General features: G+C 43.4%; 1 protein-coding gene across 1 annotated transcript in view; it reads left to right on the forward strand.

Annotated features, from left to right (window-relative positions):
- The window catches only part of OXSR1 (oxidative stress responsive kinase 1), a 93,986-nt gene that overhangs the window by 40,764 nt on the left and 31,489 nt on the right, over window positions 1–21,733 (forward strand). Inside the window, exons 4-5 of the mRNA XM_071560089.1 lie at window positions 3,375–3,516; window positions 17,690–17,745. Coding sequence (XP_071416190.1) covers window positions 3,375–3,516; window positions 17,690–17,745 — 198 coding nt within the window. The remainder of the gene's footprint in view (window positions 1–3,374; window positions 3,517–17,689; window positions 17,746–21,733) is intronic.

Consider the following 21,733-nt stretch of genomic DNA (forward strand, 5'->3'; position numbering starts at 1 on the left):
GTTGGTGTGAGAATTTGGCTGCATCCTAAGGCAGCAGAGCTCCTACCCTGGAGAGTGTGTCTCCTGCTTGACTGGGACCCCTGGGAACAACTTCGCACTGTGTTTATCAGCCTGGTTCTAAAATCCAATCCCCATCTAGCAGAAAGTGTTTTTCTTAACAGCGAAATTCCCATGACTTCTGTTTTCAAAGTAGCTTCTTGCTTGGCTCTGTTTGGAGATCTGGATATTCCATTGCTCCATGCCAGGCTCCCTGAGCCGGAATGCTGGAAGATTTTGAACATGGCACAAAGCAGTGCTTGGAAATTAAGCTTGGCTTCCTTCTTCAAATTTCATGATGCTGTGCTTTATGAAGTTTCAGTTGAGTTGGGAGTCAGGACCAACTCCCAAATATACTGATTTATGAGGTGGAAAAATCCCAACATCGTGGTCTGGTGGTGCCAAACCTTGAGCAGAGAAAATGGGGTGATCCCAATAACACTTTCTCCAGCAGAAAGGTGGCTCTTGAGTTGCTTTTCCTGCTGTTTCCTGCACTAAGAATTTTGCTGATTCCTTTTTGCTGTTCTCCTTTGGCAAATTCCCCCACTTCTATGAACATCTCAATGTGAAAGTGGTTTTTAAATAAATTGTGCTTTACAAGTGGCAGGCGGGACTGGGAGCAGATATAGCCTGGGTGTGAATCAGCCCTTTCACAACCAGGGCTGGCTCTGTGCTTGCCCTCTTGTCTGTCTGCCCCCCACCCCCTTTTCTGGGTTAAATACAACCTCTGGCTTGGCTAAATAGAGGATTTTTTTGACCAAATGAATTTGAGCACCATATGATCTGCCTCCTCATGTTCCCTGAGCCCTTTGCAGGAGAAGGAAAATGCTTGTGAACAAAGTCTGCTAACAGAGTTGTGGGTGGAAAGAGGACAAAACGAGTACGTGAAGAGCCACATATTTTCAGTGGACTTCCAAAACAAGTGACAGTTTGTTCTCCAAATAAAGGCCCATTTGAGAGGAAAAACCTGAACAGTGAACGTAGAGGGGATTTTGGTGGTTTCTTTTCTTGGAGTCCCAAAAATTCTTGTCCAAAATAAGAAACGTTAGAGGTTTTTAAGCATGAGCTGTTTAAATGTGAAAACGTGACAGGCCGAAGCCCAGGCGAGTCCTTGTGACACACAACAGAAGACCCTTTTCTGAGAACATGAAGATGAGATTTCAGTGAAGGGGAACATGCTCTGCTGTCTGGGGTTTTGCAGTTTCCTTCAGTAGAGATAATGTTCCTATGCAGGAAGTCCAGTGTATGTCAAAACAACCTGAGTTACGTCTGTGTGAAACCTTTGGCTGAGACCCATGTCCAGACTCACTAAACATGAGTGTGTTTCCTTGCTGGGATGGGATAAAGGAAGGCTGAAGAGTATTCTTGCATTAAATGTTGGGGGGATGTTATATAACTTCATTTTTGTATTTTTGTTTCATTTTCCTTTGTTTTTTTTTCCTATTTTTGTTAGTGTCTGCAGCATTAAGATTGCATCCTCTGCAAATATCCTGAACCAAGCAAGGATTTTTTGGGAAGGGCAAGCTGGAGATGCATTCAGGGCAGCCAGGGAGCTGGTCTAACCCCTTGCTGCTGACAAAAGGGATTTACTCCCCCATTCACAAATGTTTCTGCCTCTGTCCTGCCCTCCTTTTCCTCTTTGTTGACTCCAAATACTTGTCTGTTCACAGGTTGTGCTAAATACCAACCAATTTCTCCCTCAGTTTGTTTTTCAGTGGATTTAGTGGTGTACAACATGAGGATGGTGCTGCTGGGCCAGAGGAGGTGGAAGGTGGGAACAGGGACTCTCCTGGCTGCAACAGGCTGTTGGATGAGCTCAGCACATGCTGCTTTACACAAACTAAAGGGACACTCTGCACCCCTGTAATTGTTTCCTGTGCAGTTTGAATTGTGCAAAATGAGCCTTTCCACATGGTGTTTGTATTCAAACCTTGCAGCATTTTTGCTTTTGTGGGAGAATCAAAAAAGGAAAATGCATTTCTAAGTGAAAATGATCCATACGATTGTTTTGGCCAGAAATTCAAATAGGATAGTTAATAAAATAATTGTTGAAGGGGGAAGGGTTTTTTGTCTACTTGAGCCTGAAGGATGAAAAGAAAATCAAACCAAAAACCTCCATTGTATTTTTCCACTTTCTTCAAGAATTTACAGGGTGGAACTTGCAATTTTGCTGTTGACCAAACTCATGCAAGTAAGTTTCTGTTCTTGAGATATGAACAAAATTCTCTTATGTTTTTTGATTGTGAGTTAGGGGGAATGAACTCTTCTAAACTTTTCTGAAGCTGAACTCAGCTCTTCTGAACTAGCTGAGTTAGTACTGGGATGTTCTTTCCCTGTAAGCAGTTGTGCCTCTGTCCCTTAGAGCTTCCCAGTACCACTGACATTGCTTTGTGCCCAGAGCTGTAAAAATCTACTAGTCTCTATTCAGTCATTAAACCATGGAAATCCAAGTCTGAAGGGGCTGAATAGCACAGGCTTTGGAAAACAGGCTTAGATATCCCATACTGGAGCAATAAAAAGTTCTGAGAAAACTGTCTTTAGTCCAGATGCAAATACAAGGAGTACAATACCCAGTGTGTCATGAAAACAGGGCCTTGCACAAGAGGCATGTAACGAGGAGTCATTGGTTCTGTTTATTCCTGGGTGCAATTCAGAGAGGTGGTTTGCTCTGTGAAGTATGGTTTGTCATGGAAGATGATGTCATTCACACCATGCTTGGGAGAGAGACTAAACATGATGCTTCTAGGGAAGGTTTTAAGCTATTCCAGTTTTGTACACAGTGAAGAAATGACTTATTGTCAAAATTCAGCCTCATTTGTTCTCTGTTTACTGATTTCCACTTTTTTCCTGTTAGGGTGGTGTCAGCCCTTTAAAAAATTAGATTTTTCCTGCTATTTCTCTGCTTAAGGTTTGTAGGAGCTGAGAGTTTAATTTTATCGAGCCTGTTGCTTTTGCCTGTGAGTCCTGGCAGCCCCCTGCTTTTTCCATTTCCCTGCTCCAGCTTCTCCAGTACTCAGCACTAAACCAGCTGCAATGTAATGTCAGGATATACTTTAAAACCTTCCAGGAGTCCTGTGTATGTACATGTCACATTTTGGCTTGTTAAATAACCTCTCAGTTGCTTGTGATCACAGGGGTTTTACAGCCCCCTGTGAGGATCTGCATCCAGGTGTGCATCAGTGCCACTGCTTTCCTGCAGCAAAGGCTTCAGACTACTGACTTTGATCCTGACCATCATCAGTGAATTCCTTGGCCTTGGATATTAAATGATTACAAACTACACTTAGGTGTGAATCAGTTCTTTTAGCTCAAATAAGATGTTTAACTCTCTTCTCTAGGCTCTGTTCTGGATATCATCAAGCACATCGTGGCCAAGGGAGAACACAAGACTGGTGTACTGGATGAAGCCTGTATAGCCACAATCCTGAAGGAGGTGCTGGAGGGGCTGGACTACCTGCATAAAAACGGGCAAATCCACAGGTATTTTTCTCACCTTTGTCATAAAATGTTCTTGCCACAGTAGCTGAGCACACACAGTCTCATCCCACAACTCACTGTGAGGGCACGAAGAGAGGAAAGTAAAGGTGGGAGCTTAACCAAAGTGCAGAATTCAACCATCTGTGGCTTATATACTACATCTATATACTATGACTAGGCCAAATTTGGGTAAACTTTGGAATATTGAAAGTTCTGATGCAGATAATCTCTTCTCAAATGTCAACATCCAGTTGCAAAGTGTAGTTGTTGGAGCTGGAAGACTTCAACTTGTTTTGTTTCTTGCTGAGCTATGAATCACCAAGAGCTCTGCATAAGCAGTGATGAACAAGTTAATAAGGAGCTCTTCAAGCCCTGGTATTTTTTTAAGGTTAACTTCAAGATCAACATAATGAAATTTGAATTCGAGTAATTTCATTAAAAAAAGAAAATGAAAACAAAATTCGTGGAAAAACTTCTTCTGGAGGCAAAACCCAGTTAAGTAATGGCCTGTGATTTGATGGATCACTGAGACGTGTGGGTTTCTGTGCTGCTCTTGTTTGGAAGATGCATCAATGTGTGGTGTATTTCAGTAAGAGAAGATGCTAAGTCAGTCTGTTCTGCAGTAAAAAGACTGAGATTTGCTACCCTAAATATGTGCTGAAAATAGAATATACTGCTCTGGGTAATATTCACTGTCCCAGCCACAGACTGCTCCTGGAACAGCCTCTTCTTTCTTGGGAATTTTGTGAGCTTGGCTGTCTTCTGGTACAATGCCATTACAAGTGTTGCTGCTGCTGTGCTGGACTAAGTTTCTGTCCTCTTATAGCTGCACAAGAAGTTACTTTTTGCCAAAATTTTATTTTAGTTAGAAAATCCAAGAAGTATTTATTTCACATTTTTGATCAGAATGACAGGCGTTTGTAGGTTATTTTGGGTTGAAAAGAAAAAAAGCAGTTGGAACTATTTCAGATGGAGTTTTTTCCCTGAAAGAAGTGTCAAATTTCAGTTTTCAGTCTCCATTAAAATCCTTTAACAAGAATCGTTGTCTTCATTGAATACAGTTTTGATTTCATATCTGATTGCTTAACTTTGTTTTTTACAGGTAATACTTCAGGCAGCTCTGGGATTTTAGAGTAAAGTAATAAACCGACTTGCTTGCCAAGTACTTCTTAACTTTTCACTTTGCCATAAGTAATTGATAGAACCATGTTCATCTGTGACTTGCAGTCGGTTTGCTTGACTGATTTAATTCACCTTCTGGTCTAGTGAAACTGAAATATCTATGTTAAAGCAGCTGTAACCTGTTAAATTTCAGTTTTTCTGAAGATACTGCATAACATTTTCAGTGTTGAAGGAGTGGTGGTTCTCCATGTGGCTGGCTGGAGTGCAAAAGCAAAACCAGTAAATGTGGTAAAGATTAGAGAGAATCTATTCATGTGTGTGGTGTAGGGTTTTTTACTGCTCTCAGCAAAAATACCACTGTCACAAAATTCCCACTGCTTGGTCCGAAGAAAATGTGATTCACATTGAATCACATGGAAGCAAACTGGACCAGACCTGCTGTGGCCATTCCCATCTTGCTCGTTGAAGCGTTTTGCCCATATTTAGGGAACTTCAGCAAAGAAATCCAAGCTGTGTCATTGCTGCCGCTTAAGGCTGTGGTTGTGCCTTTGCATGTGTTGCATCCCTGTGTTTTGGGGCTGCTCCAACAATTGTGTAGTATTTTATCAGAGAAAAGCATTTGGGTTACCTCAGTGTGTTGGGCACTGTGGTCTGGGGAGTTTGGAGAAGTGGGATACACAAGGAGAGCTGTGTGGTTTCCTGCCTGTGATGCAAAGGATGGATTCTAACTCTTGGCAGAAAGCAGACTGACCTGCCTTTGAGGGATGAAACGTGTTTCCTTAATGGAGTTCATCATGCTGTGTTCCATTTTATCCAGATGTGCGTGTGCTGCTGAGGAAAACAGTTCAAAGATGTAGCCAGATGGGACCTTTCCTCATCCATAGGAATAGCTGTATGGTTTTCCCATTTTGCTTAATGCCAGGGGTCATAATATCGGTCGTGCCTGATGGGAAAGACAGGTGGAAATCTGACAGCCGTGCCAGAGATGCTCTGAGAGGAAGTGTTTAAAATAACTAAACTTTGGTCCCCTGGGTCAGCTTAAAGTATCTGGCTCTAAAGGAAACCACGTCAGGTGATGGCTGAACTGTGAGTGTGGAGTCTGCAGTGGGGCAGCTGTACTTGGGGTGAACTTGAGGCCAGAGGATCCTTCAGCTGTGAAGGATCAAAACTGAGGGGCTTTGGCCAGGCCTGGATCGACCAACACACAGCCAGCAGCCATCCAGCAGAGCAAAGTGTTCATCTGGGGGCACTGAATATCCCAGCTCTGTTCATATGACACCTAGGAGAAAACAACTGGATAAAATTAGAGACCTAGCATGAGTGAGTGACTGTAATTAGCATATCCAAAGATGGACAGCCAGGCGGGTGGCAAAGCCCAAAGGATGAATATCAGGACTCAAATGTAATTTTGTGGGCTCTGCTGACCTGAACTGGGGCCGTAAATCACTGCTGAGATCAGAGAACATATGTCTGACAGTGGAGCTGCTCAATACTTTTAAATTATTCATCATCTTGAACTGGTAAATGAAGTTAACACATGAAAATCTGGTTTAATGAAATTCTGCTGCCGAAACTTACTCTGCATAAACCTGCCTTGAACTTAATGCCACTTCCAATTAAGGTTTGGGGAACTGGGTTGGCGTGGAAGTGTAAATCCCTGCTTTGGACAGGAGAGGGGTTTGACAGTACTCTCTAGAGGAGATTAGAAAGCCAAATATCTAGTGAAGGCTTAAATTATAATTTTTTTGTGTTTACTTTCCTAATTAACAACAAGAGAGAGTCCGAGACTTGAATAGGCACCATTGTTCAGCAACAAATGTTGAAGTTTCCCACATTGCCCAAAGTGATGGTTTTTTGCTTTCATCTTCCAAGGGCTGTTGGGAAGTGTCTAAGGCCTCACAGAAAATACAAAGAAAAAAGCAAAATCAGTTTTATTTTATGAAACACGCTATCCCCAAAATAATAATTACCAGTGGTCTCCATCTCCCTCCAAAGATCACCACGGCCTCTGTATCTCAGAGCTGGCAGCTCCCGCCTTCACTGCCATGTGCCCATCCCTGGCCCTCTCTCCCGTGCCAGCTGCTGCTGCTGTCCCTGTTGTGGTTTCCTGCGTAGCATGGTGATCCCAGTGAGGATTAGAAATCCCAGTGATCCGGCTCATGTTCAGTGAGTTAAGTACCTGGGCACCTGCCAGTGTGCTGAGGACGGAGGGCCAGGCTCGGAAGCCTTTGGATGAAGCTGTCCTGCAGGAATCTGCTCAGGCACATTTTGTTATGGAAGTTGAGCAAGACTGACGTGCTGTGAGGGGTCCCTGCTGGGCTAATCTTGTCTGGGTGACACGCTGGGTATGTTGTGCTGCTTCCCCATTTGGACTCTGATTCCTCTGTGTATTTGGGGATTAGCAGGAGTTTGATGGATGGATTAGAAATAAAACTAAGGTAAAACCAACCCAAGAGGTTTTATTGCTTAGAAAGATTTATTGGAGGGAAGTTCAAGGCTCTTTCAGGTGGTGCTCTGTATGGAAGGCTGACAAATGAATCATGCTGATTAACTGTTACAAGGTCTCTCTGTCTTTCTCCCTATTTTTATCTCAGAGCTTATCTTCTGTTCATGATTAGCTGTTGTGTAACTGAATATTTTAGTTAGTCCAGGTGAAATGATATGCTGCTCAAATATAACCAGATTCTCCTATTGCAGCACAATAAATGTGATACTTGCCTGCTTTTTTTATAAAAACAGAAACTCCTGGGAAGTGGTTTAGGGTTGCATGCACTCGAAATATTGGCATGGCAGCAATCCAGATATTAGTTTGTTCACTGCTCTGCTTCTTACAGGGTGAGAGGTGCAGCAGCACGTTGGATCTGCTGAGTTAGAGCAGCCTGTGCTGCCATAGAGAATGTTTTGGGGTTTTCTGATAATCAGAGTGCTGGGGCAGCTGTTTGAACGTTGCTTTGAAGGAGACCCTGGAAACAATATTCTTGCTGTGCTCCTACACCAGCTATATTCACTTATTTTTTGGAGCTTGGGGTGGTTTCAACATAGTTTAATTGTCTCTTTACCGATACTGGGGGTAAATCACTTGGAAAAAAAGGGTGTCTGTATATGAGCACATCACCAAGACTTGTGTGTGGGATTTTGCAGGAGTGCTGCTCCAGGAATGAGTTTTGGATTTAAGATGAAGGAGCTGATGGATATATTCCTCTACTTGGCTGTCCTAGAGGATTTGAGCTTAATTTTCATGTACCTGATTAATGCATTGATAGCTGTGCTGGCAGATCTTGTGGTTAAACTGGATTCCAGTATGCCTCTGACTATTTGGATGATTGGAATACTGTACTTTTTTGTTTCTGTAGCAATACTGTGGGAGAACTTCATGCTCTTCTCTCCCCAAAGCTGTAATCTTGCTTTGGGGAGTGCATTTTGGAAGTGGAGTTTGGTAGGGGGGGAATGGATAATGGGTGGAGCCTTCCCACCTCTAATTGCCAGTTTGATTTTTAAGTCAGGACACCACTAATTTGAAAGTTGGCTATTGCCCAGCTGTGGGAAGTGGAATTTTTTTCAGAGGGGTATACTTTGGTCTCTTCTATTGTAGTATGGCATGGGTAGAAATAGCCTGTAGAGGTGGTAGTTAATACAAATTTTAGAGCTTTAATTTGTAAACAATTCAGTAGCCAGAACAATAGGAATGTTACTATTGTGTGTCTCAGTGGAAAAGAGGACAAGATGCTGCTCTGGATTTTACTGGGTGATTTGTTCCCTGAAACAAACACCTTTCTGTGTGGTGTCCAGGGCACAGAACCATCAAATCCCACTCTCTGTACAGTCAGACGGGTGTGTTGTGGTGGTTTGGCAAACCAACACGTTCCCTGGGTGGTTGTTTCTTCCACTACATCATCCAGAAATTCATTGTTTAAAAAAAAAAAAAAGAAATAAACCCAACAAAAAACCCCACTGTGGCTGCAGCAAGAAAATATGAACCAGATGTAAATCCCAAATCTTCAGGCAGCCAGAAACAATAACTCCTGTGGAGACAGTTTTCCTCAAAGAGGATAAAGAGCAGTCTCTGCTCTGAAGTCTAAAAACCTGGGATTTAAACCTCTGCTTTTAAATATTGTTGCTCCTGAAATCACGGGGTGCTGGAGGCCCTGCAGCAGCTCCAGGCAAGGCCAGTGCCCCAGCCCTGTGTTGTGAGGGCCCAGGTGGGCTCAGAGGTGCTCCCTGAAGGTGTGGCTGCTGCAATCAGGTGTTTGTCCCTGTGCTGTTTTCGTCAGACTCAGGTGCTACCTCTGATCTTTGTCACTGGATGTCCTGCACGTACTCAGAATAACTTCAGTTTAGTCCAAAGGAAAACACATATTTTGGTAGAACTCCTCTGCATCACATTAAAAGGAAGGGAAGTTTTTAAGTTCTTCCCTCTGCTTTGCTCCATGGAGATGAGAAGCAGGAAAAGTACCCTGAAAAGCAGGATGTAGAGTTTGGGGTGATCTCCAGAAGGATCAACAGTAGTGAGAGGTTTTGGTCAGTGATCCATGACTAAGTTGCACACTCAGCTAATGTTTCTAACAGTTACTGAATTGTCAGGGGTATTTGATGTGTTTCCAGGGCTAATAACCATGTGATGTGTGCAGCATTAAATGTATCAGGTGAACAAAATGTAACAGATTCTCTTGGCTTTCCACTCCAAAGCGACCAAGTGCCATTCACGGGTGTGCACAGCACTGTTTGTGACATCTGTCTCCTGTCACTGCATTTATCTGGTGTGGGTTACTGGGACTGGATCACCCCGTACAGGCTCTTGCAGGATCTCCCCAGCCCCAGAGTGACTGTTTAAATCACCTTGTTCATCTTTTCCACTGTGGTATATGAAGTAAATAAATCACTTCACAAAGATGGCTCTGGGTATTGTCCCCTGTTGTAATGCAGCAGATTTTTTGGCCTTCATTGATCTTAAAAGCTGCATTTGTGGAGATGCCTTAAGCATTTTTTTCAGACCACTGGAGTCTTTTTATTCATGTTTTATGCTAAAGCAGGAGGAAAGGGTCAGTTGCTAAATCTGTGTGGTAACATATTAAGCACACTTAAAAATTTTGTAAGGCTGCATCAGAAGTTATTTTTGCATGTTTACTAAAGTAAATTATATCCTGCTTAGCAGAGTTCTTAATAAAAGTTTGATATTAAAAAAGTAAGACTAAACCCACACACATTTAGGATGACAAACAGGGAACTGTCACAGAGAAATCTATTACTTAGTGTCAGCCTCGAAAGCATCTCAAGTGAGTCTGGGAGTGCAGAGAGGACTGTTTCCTTTGTACAGACAGCAAATTTTATAAATACCTGCTCCATTTTGTAGAAATAACTGGATGAAATATGGAGATTTTTCTTCTTCCTATGCTGGTCATGCTTAAAGCTGTTGTTTCTTGGATTTTGGAGAAGGAAGTCGAGATGACAGGGCTGTGGTTGTCTTGAATTTCTCCTCCTGTGTCCCGTTGCAGACATGGCTGAGCAGGAGCTGGGGTGGCTTTTGTAGGCAGGGATGGCCCTTGGGGAATGTATTGGATATTGTGTGTGTGTATAGATACACAGACTGCTGCTCCACAAGAGAGGTGCTCTCAGCCTTTGGGAAATGAAGACCTTTTTAAACCACCCTAGGTAAATTTTTTGGGCCTTATTTGATCCAAGTTGTTCGTCTGTACCTTTTTTCTTTCCATGGTGGCAGGGAGATGTGTAAATCCCTGACACTCCTATTGTTCTGCTGCCTGATGCATCTTGTACTCAAACTGGGGTGATCTACTTGTAACTTTTGGGAAATTCCTATTTCTAAGCACACTGGGAACATGTTAGAACATGCAGGAGATACTGCAGCATGGTGATGTGCATCACTGGTATTGTCAGGTGAAGAAAACTTACCTCCTTGAATGTTAAATAATCTGACATGAAATACTGAAATAAGACCATGTTATAACTTGACTGTTTTCCTTGTTACCAATGGCTAAGGCAGGGCGTCTCAAAAATATCTGGGTCTCCAGGAGTAGGAACAGACCTTGTGACTCCACAGCTTGCTGTGTTTGTGGCTTTTCATGAGCAGCTGTTAAAGGATCTTTGTGCCTTGTCCCCACTGCAGTCCTTAGGAAGTAGGATCAGGAAATGGAAGAGCTGAATAGATGAGTTTGTAGGAGAAATCCTGGTACATTTTTAGCTGTTGCTCAATAGTATGAAAACTTGATTTTAAAGCAATGGGCAGGGTACTTTTCTTATACAAGAGAAAAAACTCTGAGGTTCTGACAGACCAGGGGAGACTTTAACAGTGGTGTATGAAGCTGGAAATGTAGAATCTCTCTTGCATTGACTGCCAAAGGACTGAAGGTGCTCAGAAGCCCTGGCTGCTTGGCCAGTCCTCCTTGTCCTGAGCTGATGGCTGATTCATGGGGGTGAATGTGTGAAACAACAGCCTCTTTTGCAGGAGCAAGAACTGGGTTGGGAAGGTTATGATTATACCATCTCCATATTTGGAGGTAGGGCTAAGTCCAGTGTTTGTGACACTTTATTTTCTGGCTGAAGGAAACAGATAAACATCTGTCTGAAAACTTTTTTAAGGTTTGTATTTAGGTGGAGCAACTTCTCCACATTATGTGCAGTTGAGGTTACTGTAGTGCTGGTGCTGGGCTGGAGGCTTGGTGATGGATGGAGCCCATGGCAGACAGGATCTATTTTTGAACTGCAGCACCCTTTAACCTTCGTTAGGCTGTAACCACCTGGGAAGAGAAGGAATTAATGAGAGCACAAAACCATCAAAGGCCAAGTTGGCACAGGACTGGAAAGTGTAAGTTGGGCATAATTTGCTGCGATAAAGGGAAGTTGCAGGAGCTGCGATAACAGTGACAGACAGGGACACAGTGAGGGATGTGACACTTCATAACAGAGACTCACACTGGGTTAGCCCAAGGTCTGCAATTCTCTCTGTACTACCTCAGCATCTTCCCAGCCCCTGGAGCTATTCAGGCAAGGAAGATGACAGTGAATTTCAGGCAGATCTCCAGCAGCTTTCCTTAGTGAGCTGTCCCTTGTCTGAGCTGACACAGCGACTTAACCTACAAGAAATCCGATTTGAATCATGGTTTCTTGGGCCCCAAACCCTCTTCTTAAAGCAGCAGTCCACTTCTGCAGCATTGGAGGGCAAAGAATCAAGAGGGATAGTAGCTATAAGTGCATCATGAAGCCTCTTGATAGATGTTTTATGATTTAGCCACAGTAAAGTGCAATGGGAGATGAATTTCTCATGTAGCCCTTGTTTGGGTTTCTGTTTGCCTGTTCTAGGAGACAGGATGGCATTATCTTTCCCAGGAGGTCTCTTCACTATGCTCAGAGTGATCTGCCTGGATCTTGAGGGTAGGGCAGGGAGAAAACAAGTACTTGATGTACTCTTACATCTCATTTTGATGGAAGCTGACAGTCCTTTCCATTGGGCTTTGTGCATGACTGTCACAGATTGTGGCTTTGCAAACAGTCACTTCTACCTGCCAAAGCCTTGCTTCACACTGCTTAAAAGCCCAGAAGGAACCTTTTTAATTCCTGATAACATTGGATTATTCATCTAACTTTCTTCAGCAGTTAAAATGACAGTTAAAAAGCTTTTAAATATTCCTACCTATGTAGCCCCCATGAAGTTGTGCCTCTAAAAATGCCTCTCCCATGTGAGCCTTGGAGTAAATCATGAGTTGCCTTGTGCTGCTGGCATTTAGCTCCTGCACTGAGGCCCTGGTCTCTCACCACAGCCCAGCAGCTGACAGAGCAGCTCGCAGAGGAGGGAGGCAGCAGTCGCTGTGCTTCCCTGATCCTGAGCAATGGGGCTCTGGGCTGGCCCCCCGCCGTAATTCATGGCAGCCTGGCTGCTGCCGCGGGCCCCGGCTGCCAGTGGCTGTGAGGGCCTGCTGAGAGGGCTGTGGATGAGCAGGGAGGAAGCAAGCTGTGGACTTGGCCCTCTCCTCCCTCTGCTTATGCCTGGCTCAGCAGGGAGGCTGGAGAGGAGTATGGAAGCTGCTCTGTGGGCTCTGCCGTTGGAAAACCTTCAAGCTTCGGGAGATGTTCCTGAGTCTGGCTCTGCAGTTAAAAACGGTGCTGTAACAGACAGTAATTGCACCTCACCCAGGAGTTTGAGACTCAAGGCTCAGCTCTGTAGCATGAAAATATTAGTGCACACAGCTTTCCTGAGCAAGAGCAGGGGTGTGTTAACGTGGGCAGCACTTCCAGTTGTCTTGAATGCCTTCTCCTGTGTTGTACTGAACTCACTGACATTTGAGGGTGTAAAAATACTGATCTGCCCTGCACACTCCAAGCCTAGTTTACATTTGGCAGCTCTAAATGGTAAAGCTCTTGCATGTCACCAGCTTTTTATGTCTTGGCTTATAAGGCAAAGGGAAGAGGTGACACAGGTAACAGCATATCATTGAAGGGAGAGGAGTCTTTGACTGTAGAGAGAGGATAGTGTTCGTTTGGTGTTTAATGTCACAGATTGCTTCATATTTAGCTGTACGTGGAAATATTGTCGAGAAAGCATTTTCTATATTACTCACAACAGCATCAACTCCAGCAATTGGTTGCATTCAGCATAAATATTTTGAATTATTCATTACCATTAACAGAAAATAGTAATTGTTGCATCTTGCACCTTCTCTTTTTTTAAATGAAACTTGGCAGAACCAACCACTCATTCCTCATGCCAAATTATGCACTGTGGAGCTCAGCCCATGAAATTTTATTGTTGCAGTTGATGTAAATTGCATCTAATGGGCAGATGACTCACAACTGTGCTGACAGACAGCTTTGCATCCTAAAGGCACATGCCAGCAGGTTGGAAGCAGAGGCAGAGTAAACAGGGCTTATCTCTGTTTCCCCTTTCCTGTGATAGTTTTCCTTCTGGGTGCTGCGCTGCAGAGCTCCTGGGATGCCCCTCTTTGTTCAGGTCCCTTGTGTTGTGGCTGCGATGGCCTTAACAAAGCGTCCTTAACAAGCACTGTGTGTTGGTGCCAAGGACTGAGGGCTGTGGGTGAGGGCAGATCTGGTCATTAGTAAGCAGGATTTTAAAGGCTCATGTAGGCTTTTTATAGTGGGAACAAGCCATCAGAATGCAGTTCCTCCCCTGCCCCACTGAAATTGTGGGGATGTGGGAACACGACTCAGAACTGGGGACCATCATCTCATTGCCTTCCTGTGCTCCCAAGTCTCTTGTGGCTGGAAGTGGGGGTGTAATTTTGTGTCCGGGATTGGATTTGACTGTGCAGCACCTGATGCCTGTGGCCCAGCCCCAAACTGAAGGCATTACTGAGATGTAACTGGGAAGCCAAACCAGTTTGGGATGCAGATGAGGAGGAAGTTCTGCCCTGCTGCGAAACCTCTCAAGGCTGACGTGGAGAGTCCAGCTTTGCACTGAAGCCAGTCCAAACCCCTCTCCCACTTTGGTTGTAAAGTACAAGGTAAATAAAAACATAATCCTTATTCTGTGGAAGGGCTTCTGGAGGCTTGAGAAGAAAGGAAGGTGACAGCTACAGAGTGGGAATGGCCAGAACTACTGTTGCATTTGTTAAGCTACCGAAAAAGTTTACTCCAGCCTTCTGTAACTTCATTTAAAATATTATATAATTACTGTTTATGCTAAACCCTAAAGCTGCTTCCTGTTTCCAGTATAGTAATTATGCCAGAGGCACACTATGTATTCCCAGTGTATCAGCCCAGGATATGGTCATTACCACATTAATAGGAAGTACCTTCAAATTGTTATGCTTGGCAATAACTATATCCTGGAGTAACAAACTTCTTGCTGTTCAGTGTGCAAGTTTATAAGCATCTCCTGACAAGAATAAACAGGAAAGCACTTATCCTCTCTCCCCTGCCCCATTGCTTTAAATGCAATTAATTAATCTTGAAGATGGTTTTAGAGGGGTACTTACTTGAAGATACTGCCCATGCACCAGTATATGCTAAAGAAAGGGATTTGTGTTCTCCCAGTGCTGTGGCTGCTCCGTGTTCACCCAGTGCTGCTGCAGTAGGTGACATGATGCTGATACACTGGGATGGGGAATGGAAAAGCTGGAAGTTGCCTCTATGGTACAGTAACTCCAAAATGGAATTGATGTCCCCAAACGTCTTGATACTCCATCAGTTTTGCTGCTCTGGGATGGAGTGTACCAGGCTGGGGTGAGTCATGGCCTTTGCAGAGGGCTGGTCACTGGGAGGAAACCCCACGTGTTAATTTTATGGCTTGACTTGGATATTTGGCAGTGGCAGTTTTGGCCTCCTGGATTTCGTATTGTGGCAATGACTTGTTTTAATTTCTTGAACCAGCTTTAAGCATCGTATTTACTAACTTTTGTTTCCAGTGAGAAAATATGTAAATTTTAATTAATCCAAGCTGAAGTTAAAAAGAAAACAAGCCTCTGCATTGGTGGGAGAGTTTAAGGGGCTGAGTCCTTTGGCTGTTTTTTTCCTGTGGGATTCAATCTCAGTGCTTGTTTCACTACTTTTTGCATTCTAAGCCTGTCTAGTGTGCTCTGTTGTGGTGGGATGGTTTGGTGATATTGAATATGTGCTGTTTTCTGGCCACTGTTGCTACACCAGTGAAACCTCTCTGAATTTTTTTTTGGACTCATCCTTAGTTTTGCTTAAAAACTTCCTGGCACTTTCTTCATGACTGAGCATGGTCTGCTCCGGGGGTTTGGTGAGCCACATGTGCTGTCATGACAGAGGGAAGGTTTGGAAAGGCTGTACATGGCCCAGCTTATTGGGGAAATGCTCCAGCATCCTGGGCTGCCTTGGAGTACAGATGGACGAGGAAATTACTCCTACTCAGTAAGAGAAATAACTTCAACAGGCAGCCTTGGTGCATCCTATTCCTTTCCCCATAACCTGGAACTGGCAGGCAGGTCTGAAAGGGCCTTGTGCATCTTGGCTGTTGCAGGAGTATCAGCTGTGGATAAACATTTCCAGTAGTATTGCAGCATTTCCCAAACACCCCCTGTTCCCTCTGAATTAGTGCTGGTGCACTAATTCCAGGGGAATTCCTGGAGATGGCTGTGCCTGTGCCAAGCTCATTTCACACCATGTGAGCCAGTTCCTTACCTGGGAAACAGCAGACCTGGCACTGCGCTCTGGTCTATCCACATGCTCATGATGTGGGATCCCAAAGTCATCATCAGCAGGCTAAATATTGGCAGAGAGCTTTTCCATTCCTCCTTGTTATGGACCACCAACACTTTGTGGTCAGTCAGGGGTCAGTCAGGTTTGTATCTCTCACGACAATGAGCTCTACAGCTCCAATTGTATTGGATTTAGCCAAAGGATACTAAGAGAGGGAAAAGTGTAGCTACATGTTTAATTCTGTATTTAATCCCTTCAGATCCTTTGTTGAAGTCTTCATCCACTGCAGTTTTGGTTGTCTTGTCTCCAGTTGCTGCAGCTGTTAATTGCAGGGAGAAAATGAAATAGTTCTTCTTGGAGGGAAAGTCAACTCCTTGATGTTATCATGCCATGTATCTTCAGAGCTGCCATATAAACTTATCCAAGTGTTCTTGATCATTACAGCAAATGAGATTTTTTTCTGTACTTGCTTTCACACTTAGGCTGCAAACCAGGATTAGGCTCTGGGATGGGCACTGCTATTAAGAGGTGAACATTTGGCAGGACTTAAAATACTTGTTCGAAGGGTCAAGGTGCTGTCTGTCAGCTGCAGTTTGCTGTTTATCTTTTGTGGAACTGTCTTATGGACAGTTTTGTTGCACTGTATGCTGGGCAAAAGCCCTGCCATGCCAATATCCTAGACTGGGTATTGGGAAGAGTGTGACAAATGCTAAGGCTGGAGAGGATGTGTTTAAAATTATCCTGACCTGGAACTGGCAGTGACCCAGCCTCCTCTTCTGAAGAGCAAAGCCAGGAAGGAGCAGACTTCCAGGGCCTGACCGGGGCTCTTTGGCCAAACCATCAAGCCAGTTCTGTTCTCATGATGCACAAGGGAGGAGAGCAAAAATAGCTTTTGACTTTTTGCTCTATGTGAAAGGATTTGGAATATTTGTTGAAGGCAGTGGAGGAAAAATCTGCTTATTTTGGTGTTGTTTTCTTCTGTGTGGGTTCCTGGGCAGTGCAGGCTCAGCAGCCATGCTGGTGAATGCAGGTGTCAACTGTAAAGGTTATTTCTTGGCTTGGCCTCGGGAGCAGCCCATGAAAATAAACTGGAAAACTTCAAAATATTTGGAGTGAATGTAGCATTCCCTCAAAAATGAAGAAGTGCTGCTGTAAATCTAAAAACTTAGAGCTTTTTTGGTCTAGAAGGAGGACAGCACAAAACTTCCATAGCACATGCTGGATGTTCTTGTGTGTTCATTGTCTTTGGTAAAAAAGATTCAAGGAGACTTTTTGCTCAAGCTGAGGCTGCATGGGACAGTTGAGTGGCCCCACTTTCCTTTTTTCACCATCTCTTTTACCAGCTCTGCTCACACAACCCTTGGTAACGAGGTTCTGTTCATTAAGCCATGAGCAAACATTTTTCTTTTGTCTGTATTTTCACCAGAATGTGAAGCTAAACTGATTTCCTAAGGAAGCATCTGAACTTCTGAAGGGCAGGAGAGCAGCAAGGCCTGGGACTGGGAAGAGAACAGGGTGCATTCAGCAGTAGTGGGATGAGATCATCTCATTGTCTCTGGAAGACCCTTCTGCTAAAGGGGTACATGAGTATCGGAACAGTGCGAGGTTCTGTTTTCACATTTTTAGCTTAATTCAAAAACCTGGGAGAAACCACTTTCCTTGCATTTTTAAGGGTGCCTTCTGCTAATTTTTGATTTTCTGTGCATAGTACCTAAAATGCTGCTAGCTATAAATCATACAAATACTACTTAAAGTCTGTCTACAAAGTTACAACTGTTGTGAAGTCCCTGTTTCTGTGTGATTGGAGGCAGGACGTGCTAATGCAAGAAACAAAACATAAGAAATAAGAACCTTTTTGTGCACTTTTGTTGGCTGAAGGAAAGATTTAATGACTTCCACTTATTGTTGCTTTATCTTTCTGCAGGGATGTGAAAGCAGGAAATATTCTTCTTGGAGAAGATGGCTCAGTGCAGATCGCAGGTAACTTTCCTGGTAGCTTGGAGTAAACTTTAGGCATAGCTGCATAGAAATTATTTAATGATCAAGGAGAAATCTACAAAAATGTGTTAGCTTCAAAAAGCCCCACAGTTCTTATAACAAACAAACAAACAAAACCAACAACACCAAAACAGCCAACAATAAACAAAACAAAAAAAACCCCAAAACAAAACAAAAATCCAACCCAGAATTTATTACATCTTGTTATCTTAAAATACTCTTACTTGGAACAATGACAATAAGCAGGAATAAATCATTTGACTGTCAAGTGCTAAGAATCAATAAGTCAGATAAAATTCTTGGCATAACTTAGTCAGATTTTTAACTCAGCAAGTTTATAGGCTTGGAAGTGGAGTGCAGAGACCTCACTGATTTATCAGAGACGTGTAAGGTGGTTTTTCAAAGAACTGTGACAAAGGGTGGATAGATTTGTCAGAAGGAAGTGGGTATATCTGATAGTAAAGTCCCTTAGAAATTCACCTGATCAAAAGATTTACTGGTCAAACTGTTCATGTGGATGTTCCCTGGTCTGCTTCAGTTGAACTGGGTGGCAGAGGGGGTGTTTAACTGGCTACCCTGACCCAGCCCAACCTGGAGTGAGCTGGAAGTCTTGGAAGCAGTCATGCAAACTTAGGGATAACTGTTAAGGGCAGTTGCTTTAGCTAATACAGATGTGCCTGGAGTTGTCTGTTGTAGTCAGTGCTGTCATGGGCTGCAGTGACACAGCCGTGTTGGAACAGTCCTTGGTGTGGGTGGACTGTGTGTCTGTGGAAAAAGGGTGTTGTGTGCTGTGTTTTCCCCCCAGCCCCCTTCTGACTATTTTTCTTTCAAACGTGTTCCTACAGGCTTCACTCTCCTTTCCAGAAATCAGGAATTATGCCCCATCCTTGGGAACATTCAAGGCCAGGTTGGATGGGGCTCTGAGCAGCCTGTTCCAGTTCAAGGTGTCCCTGCTCACTGCAGGACTTGGACTAGGTGACGTTTAAAGATCCCTTCCAACCCAAACCAGGCTGTGATTTTGTGATTATTAGTATTGCAGACTATTAAGTCAGACAAGATTTTTGGAGAGTACACTCAGAATCCATGGTATTTGTTTTCCCTCCTCTTTCCAGTGTGCTGTTTTCCTATCCTGAGTACAGTTCTTCTCCAGCTGTCCTTTCTCTCAGGACTGTGTTCCTCCCATGGATCTTGTCATGCCTTTCCAGTCCTTGTGCCACCTCCAGCTGGAGGGCAGAGCTCATATCTGGTCCGTCCATCTTGGCAAACATCCTTGCACATGTTTCACATTTTCAATCCCATATTTAATTCAGAAGAACCATATCTGTGGATTATGAGGGCTCTTTAGTTCCCTGTGCTGCTGGTGGCGGCACAGCAGTGGGTCAGGCCAGTGTGCTGGGAGTTAAGGGACAGGGCAGTGACTGTTGTGTCAAGGAGAAGTGCCTGTTGCATTTTTTATTCCTCTGGCTTTGCATCTTGGAATGAAAGCTGTAGATTTTCCACCAGGCGACAGAACATGTTACAATGTGGTTTTTATAGGTAGCTCCCCTCTCTCTGCAGAGGACAATAATCCCTTTTACAGGACATAACACCTATTTGTGTTTAAATCCCGAAGTTGCTTTGTTTTCCTTTTCAAGTTTCCTAGTGCCCTTAATGCCTGCTGTTATATTTCTAATGAGGTGTAAATAATTAATCTGTGTGGCAGCTGATGGAAGGTAGAGAGTGGTTTCTAAAATGCTCAAAGGAACAAACTTTATATAGTAAAATCCTAGACTTTTTCCATAATGGGGCCAAGATGCAACTTTTTGGATTTATACTTGCACAGAGCTTTAGATTCTATTCTGGGAGAGGCTGCAAATTGCTGTTACTCTGAGTGTCTCTGCCAGCCTAGAGAAAGCTGCTTGTGTTTCTCTTCCACAGGGGTGCCAAGGGTTGGCTTTTTTTATATTAAGTCTCACTAGTAATAGGTACCTGTTCATGTATTTTTGTCTGCTGAATAATTTTTAGTTGATAAGTAGCTTTAAGGTTGACTGACCTTAATTGTATGAATTCCAGAGGATTTATTTTGTCTGTAATTGGTTCGTGCTCCCCTAGACTGAACTAGTGGTTTAAATGTGCAACATGTAAATGATGAAATCCATTTCTCAGCATATCCTGTGAAAGCTGCAATGCGAGATCTGCAGAGTTCCCTCTTTACAAACTCTTCCTCTGAACGTGCAGAAGGTCCAGCTCTGTGGCTTTTCATCAGCCCCAGCAGGGCCACTGAACTCAGCTGGGGTCAGCGAGTTCACCGCAGTGGCAGGAAGCACTTTCGTTTCTGTGGAGGCAGCTGATGACTTGAAAGAAATGAAAATAAATTAATGAATAATAGAGAAGAGCTTGACCTGGTCATAACACAAGATTTTGTTTCTGTGGGAATTTCTGACACTTAAGCTTCCTTTCCTTCTGACCCAGGATGAAATAGCAAAATTTCTCGTGAATTTTTGGGGGAGGAAAAAAATATTGGAAGCAAACCAATCCCCCAAAAAAAGAGATTTGTTTCAGCAACATCAAAGCACTTGCCTTTCACAATAGTATTAATGTATATTATGAATAATTCTGTTGATTGTTGAGTGCTTCAATTATGAGGCAGATGACATCACTGTGTTCCCAAGAAACAAACACGTTTAAGTTTCACTGGAAAGTTACACCAGAAGGAAAAAAAACAAAAGATGGATCAACTGTGGAATGAAGCCTGAGGGTCAGAGTGAATGGGGCACCTCCCTGCAAGAAGCTGGTTTGGTGTACACAAAAAATTTAAATAATGTAGCAGGGAAGAATGACTTCCATTCTTTTATAATGACTCCTTTCCCTCTTGCCATTCCTCAATCCAGTTTAGAAGATCTTATTCAATGTTTGTCCTTTTGCAACCTTGTGTTCCTGTGTGTTTCCTACTGCTTAAAACAATTCCTGCTTCTTGTCTCCAAAGAAATGCAATTCTTAAATGCAAATGAGGAATGTACATCTCAAACTGGAAATCCTTTGAGGAAAAGAAGCAAAGTACTTTCAGGGATTAGAAAAAGGTGCTCATCCCTGTAATGGAGGAAACCACTGCTGGGCTGTACCTCCACAATGTATCAGTGAATTTAATCACTGGAAACTTTCACTGTATGGAATTCATGGCAGTAATTTTGCTGCAGGAATATAAAGTTCTAACCAGTGAAGATTAAAGTCTTCTTTGTTAATTTGGGCCAAGAAATTCTGTTAAGGCTGACCAGAAAAAGCAACTTGATGAAAGTGTGTCAGACATTTCTCGGGTTCTGTTTGTAACTCTGAGTTGGTGGTTGTGCATCCGGTGTGAAAGCTGCATGAGCTGAGGTGGGAGCAGGTGAAGAGGTGGAGGTGAAACCTGTGAGCGTTTGCTGGGAGTGGGAATTCTAAAAATTCCTCTAATGGCCTGCACAAATTCCCAGCTTGAAACTCCTCCCCAAGTCTTGGGACTTGGTATTTTTACTCATGGCTCTATTTTTAACTCTGTAACTCCTTTTCCTTTCAAAATGTGCATCCACTGAACCAAGGAGAAAATTGCCTTTAACAGACCCAGCTGACCAGCGAGAACTAAACTGAAGGAGTTTGCCTCTATCTTAATACTTTTATTTTTTTTCCAAGGGCGCTGGCTTGGGTTTGTGGCTTGGCAGGAAGTTTTCAGGGCCTGTTACAGTTCAGTGTCGCTTTCTCAGTTTGAAGTGTTTCCCTGCATGTTGAATTAATCTGTTCTCAGGAGAGAGCAGGGCTCTTTCCCAGATACCCTTGTTCTGGGCTGTGCAATGTAAACTGAGATAGCCACATTCTTTTGTGTTCCAGCCTCTCCATGGCAGTTATTTCATTTCTTTTAATCAGAGCATAAAACCTCTTTGCCCTGGCATTTATTGGCTCCCCAGAGTCTAAAAGCTGTATGAGTAAAAGCACTTTTGTCAACATAAATTGCATCAGC

The sequence above is a fragment of the Pithys albifrons genome, chromosome 7 (genome assembly GCF_047495875.1).
Source record: "Pithys albifrons albifrons isolate INPA30051 chromosome 7, PitAlb_v1, whole genome shotgun sequence".
In the NCBI taxonomy this organism is placed as follows: domain Eukaryota; kingdom Metazoa; phylum Chordata; class Aves; order Passeriformes; family Thamnophilidae; genus Pithys; species Pithys albifrons.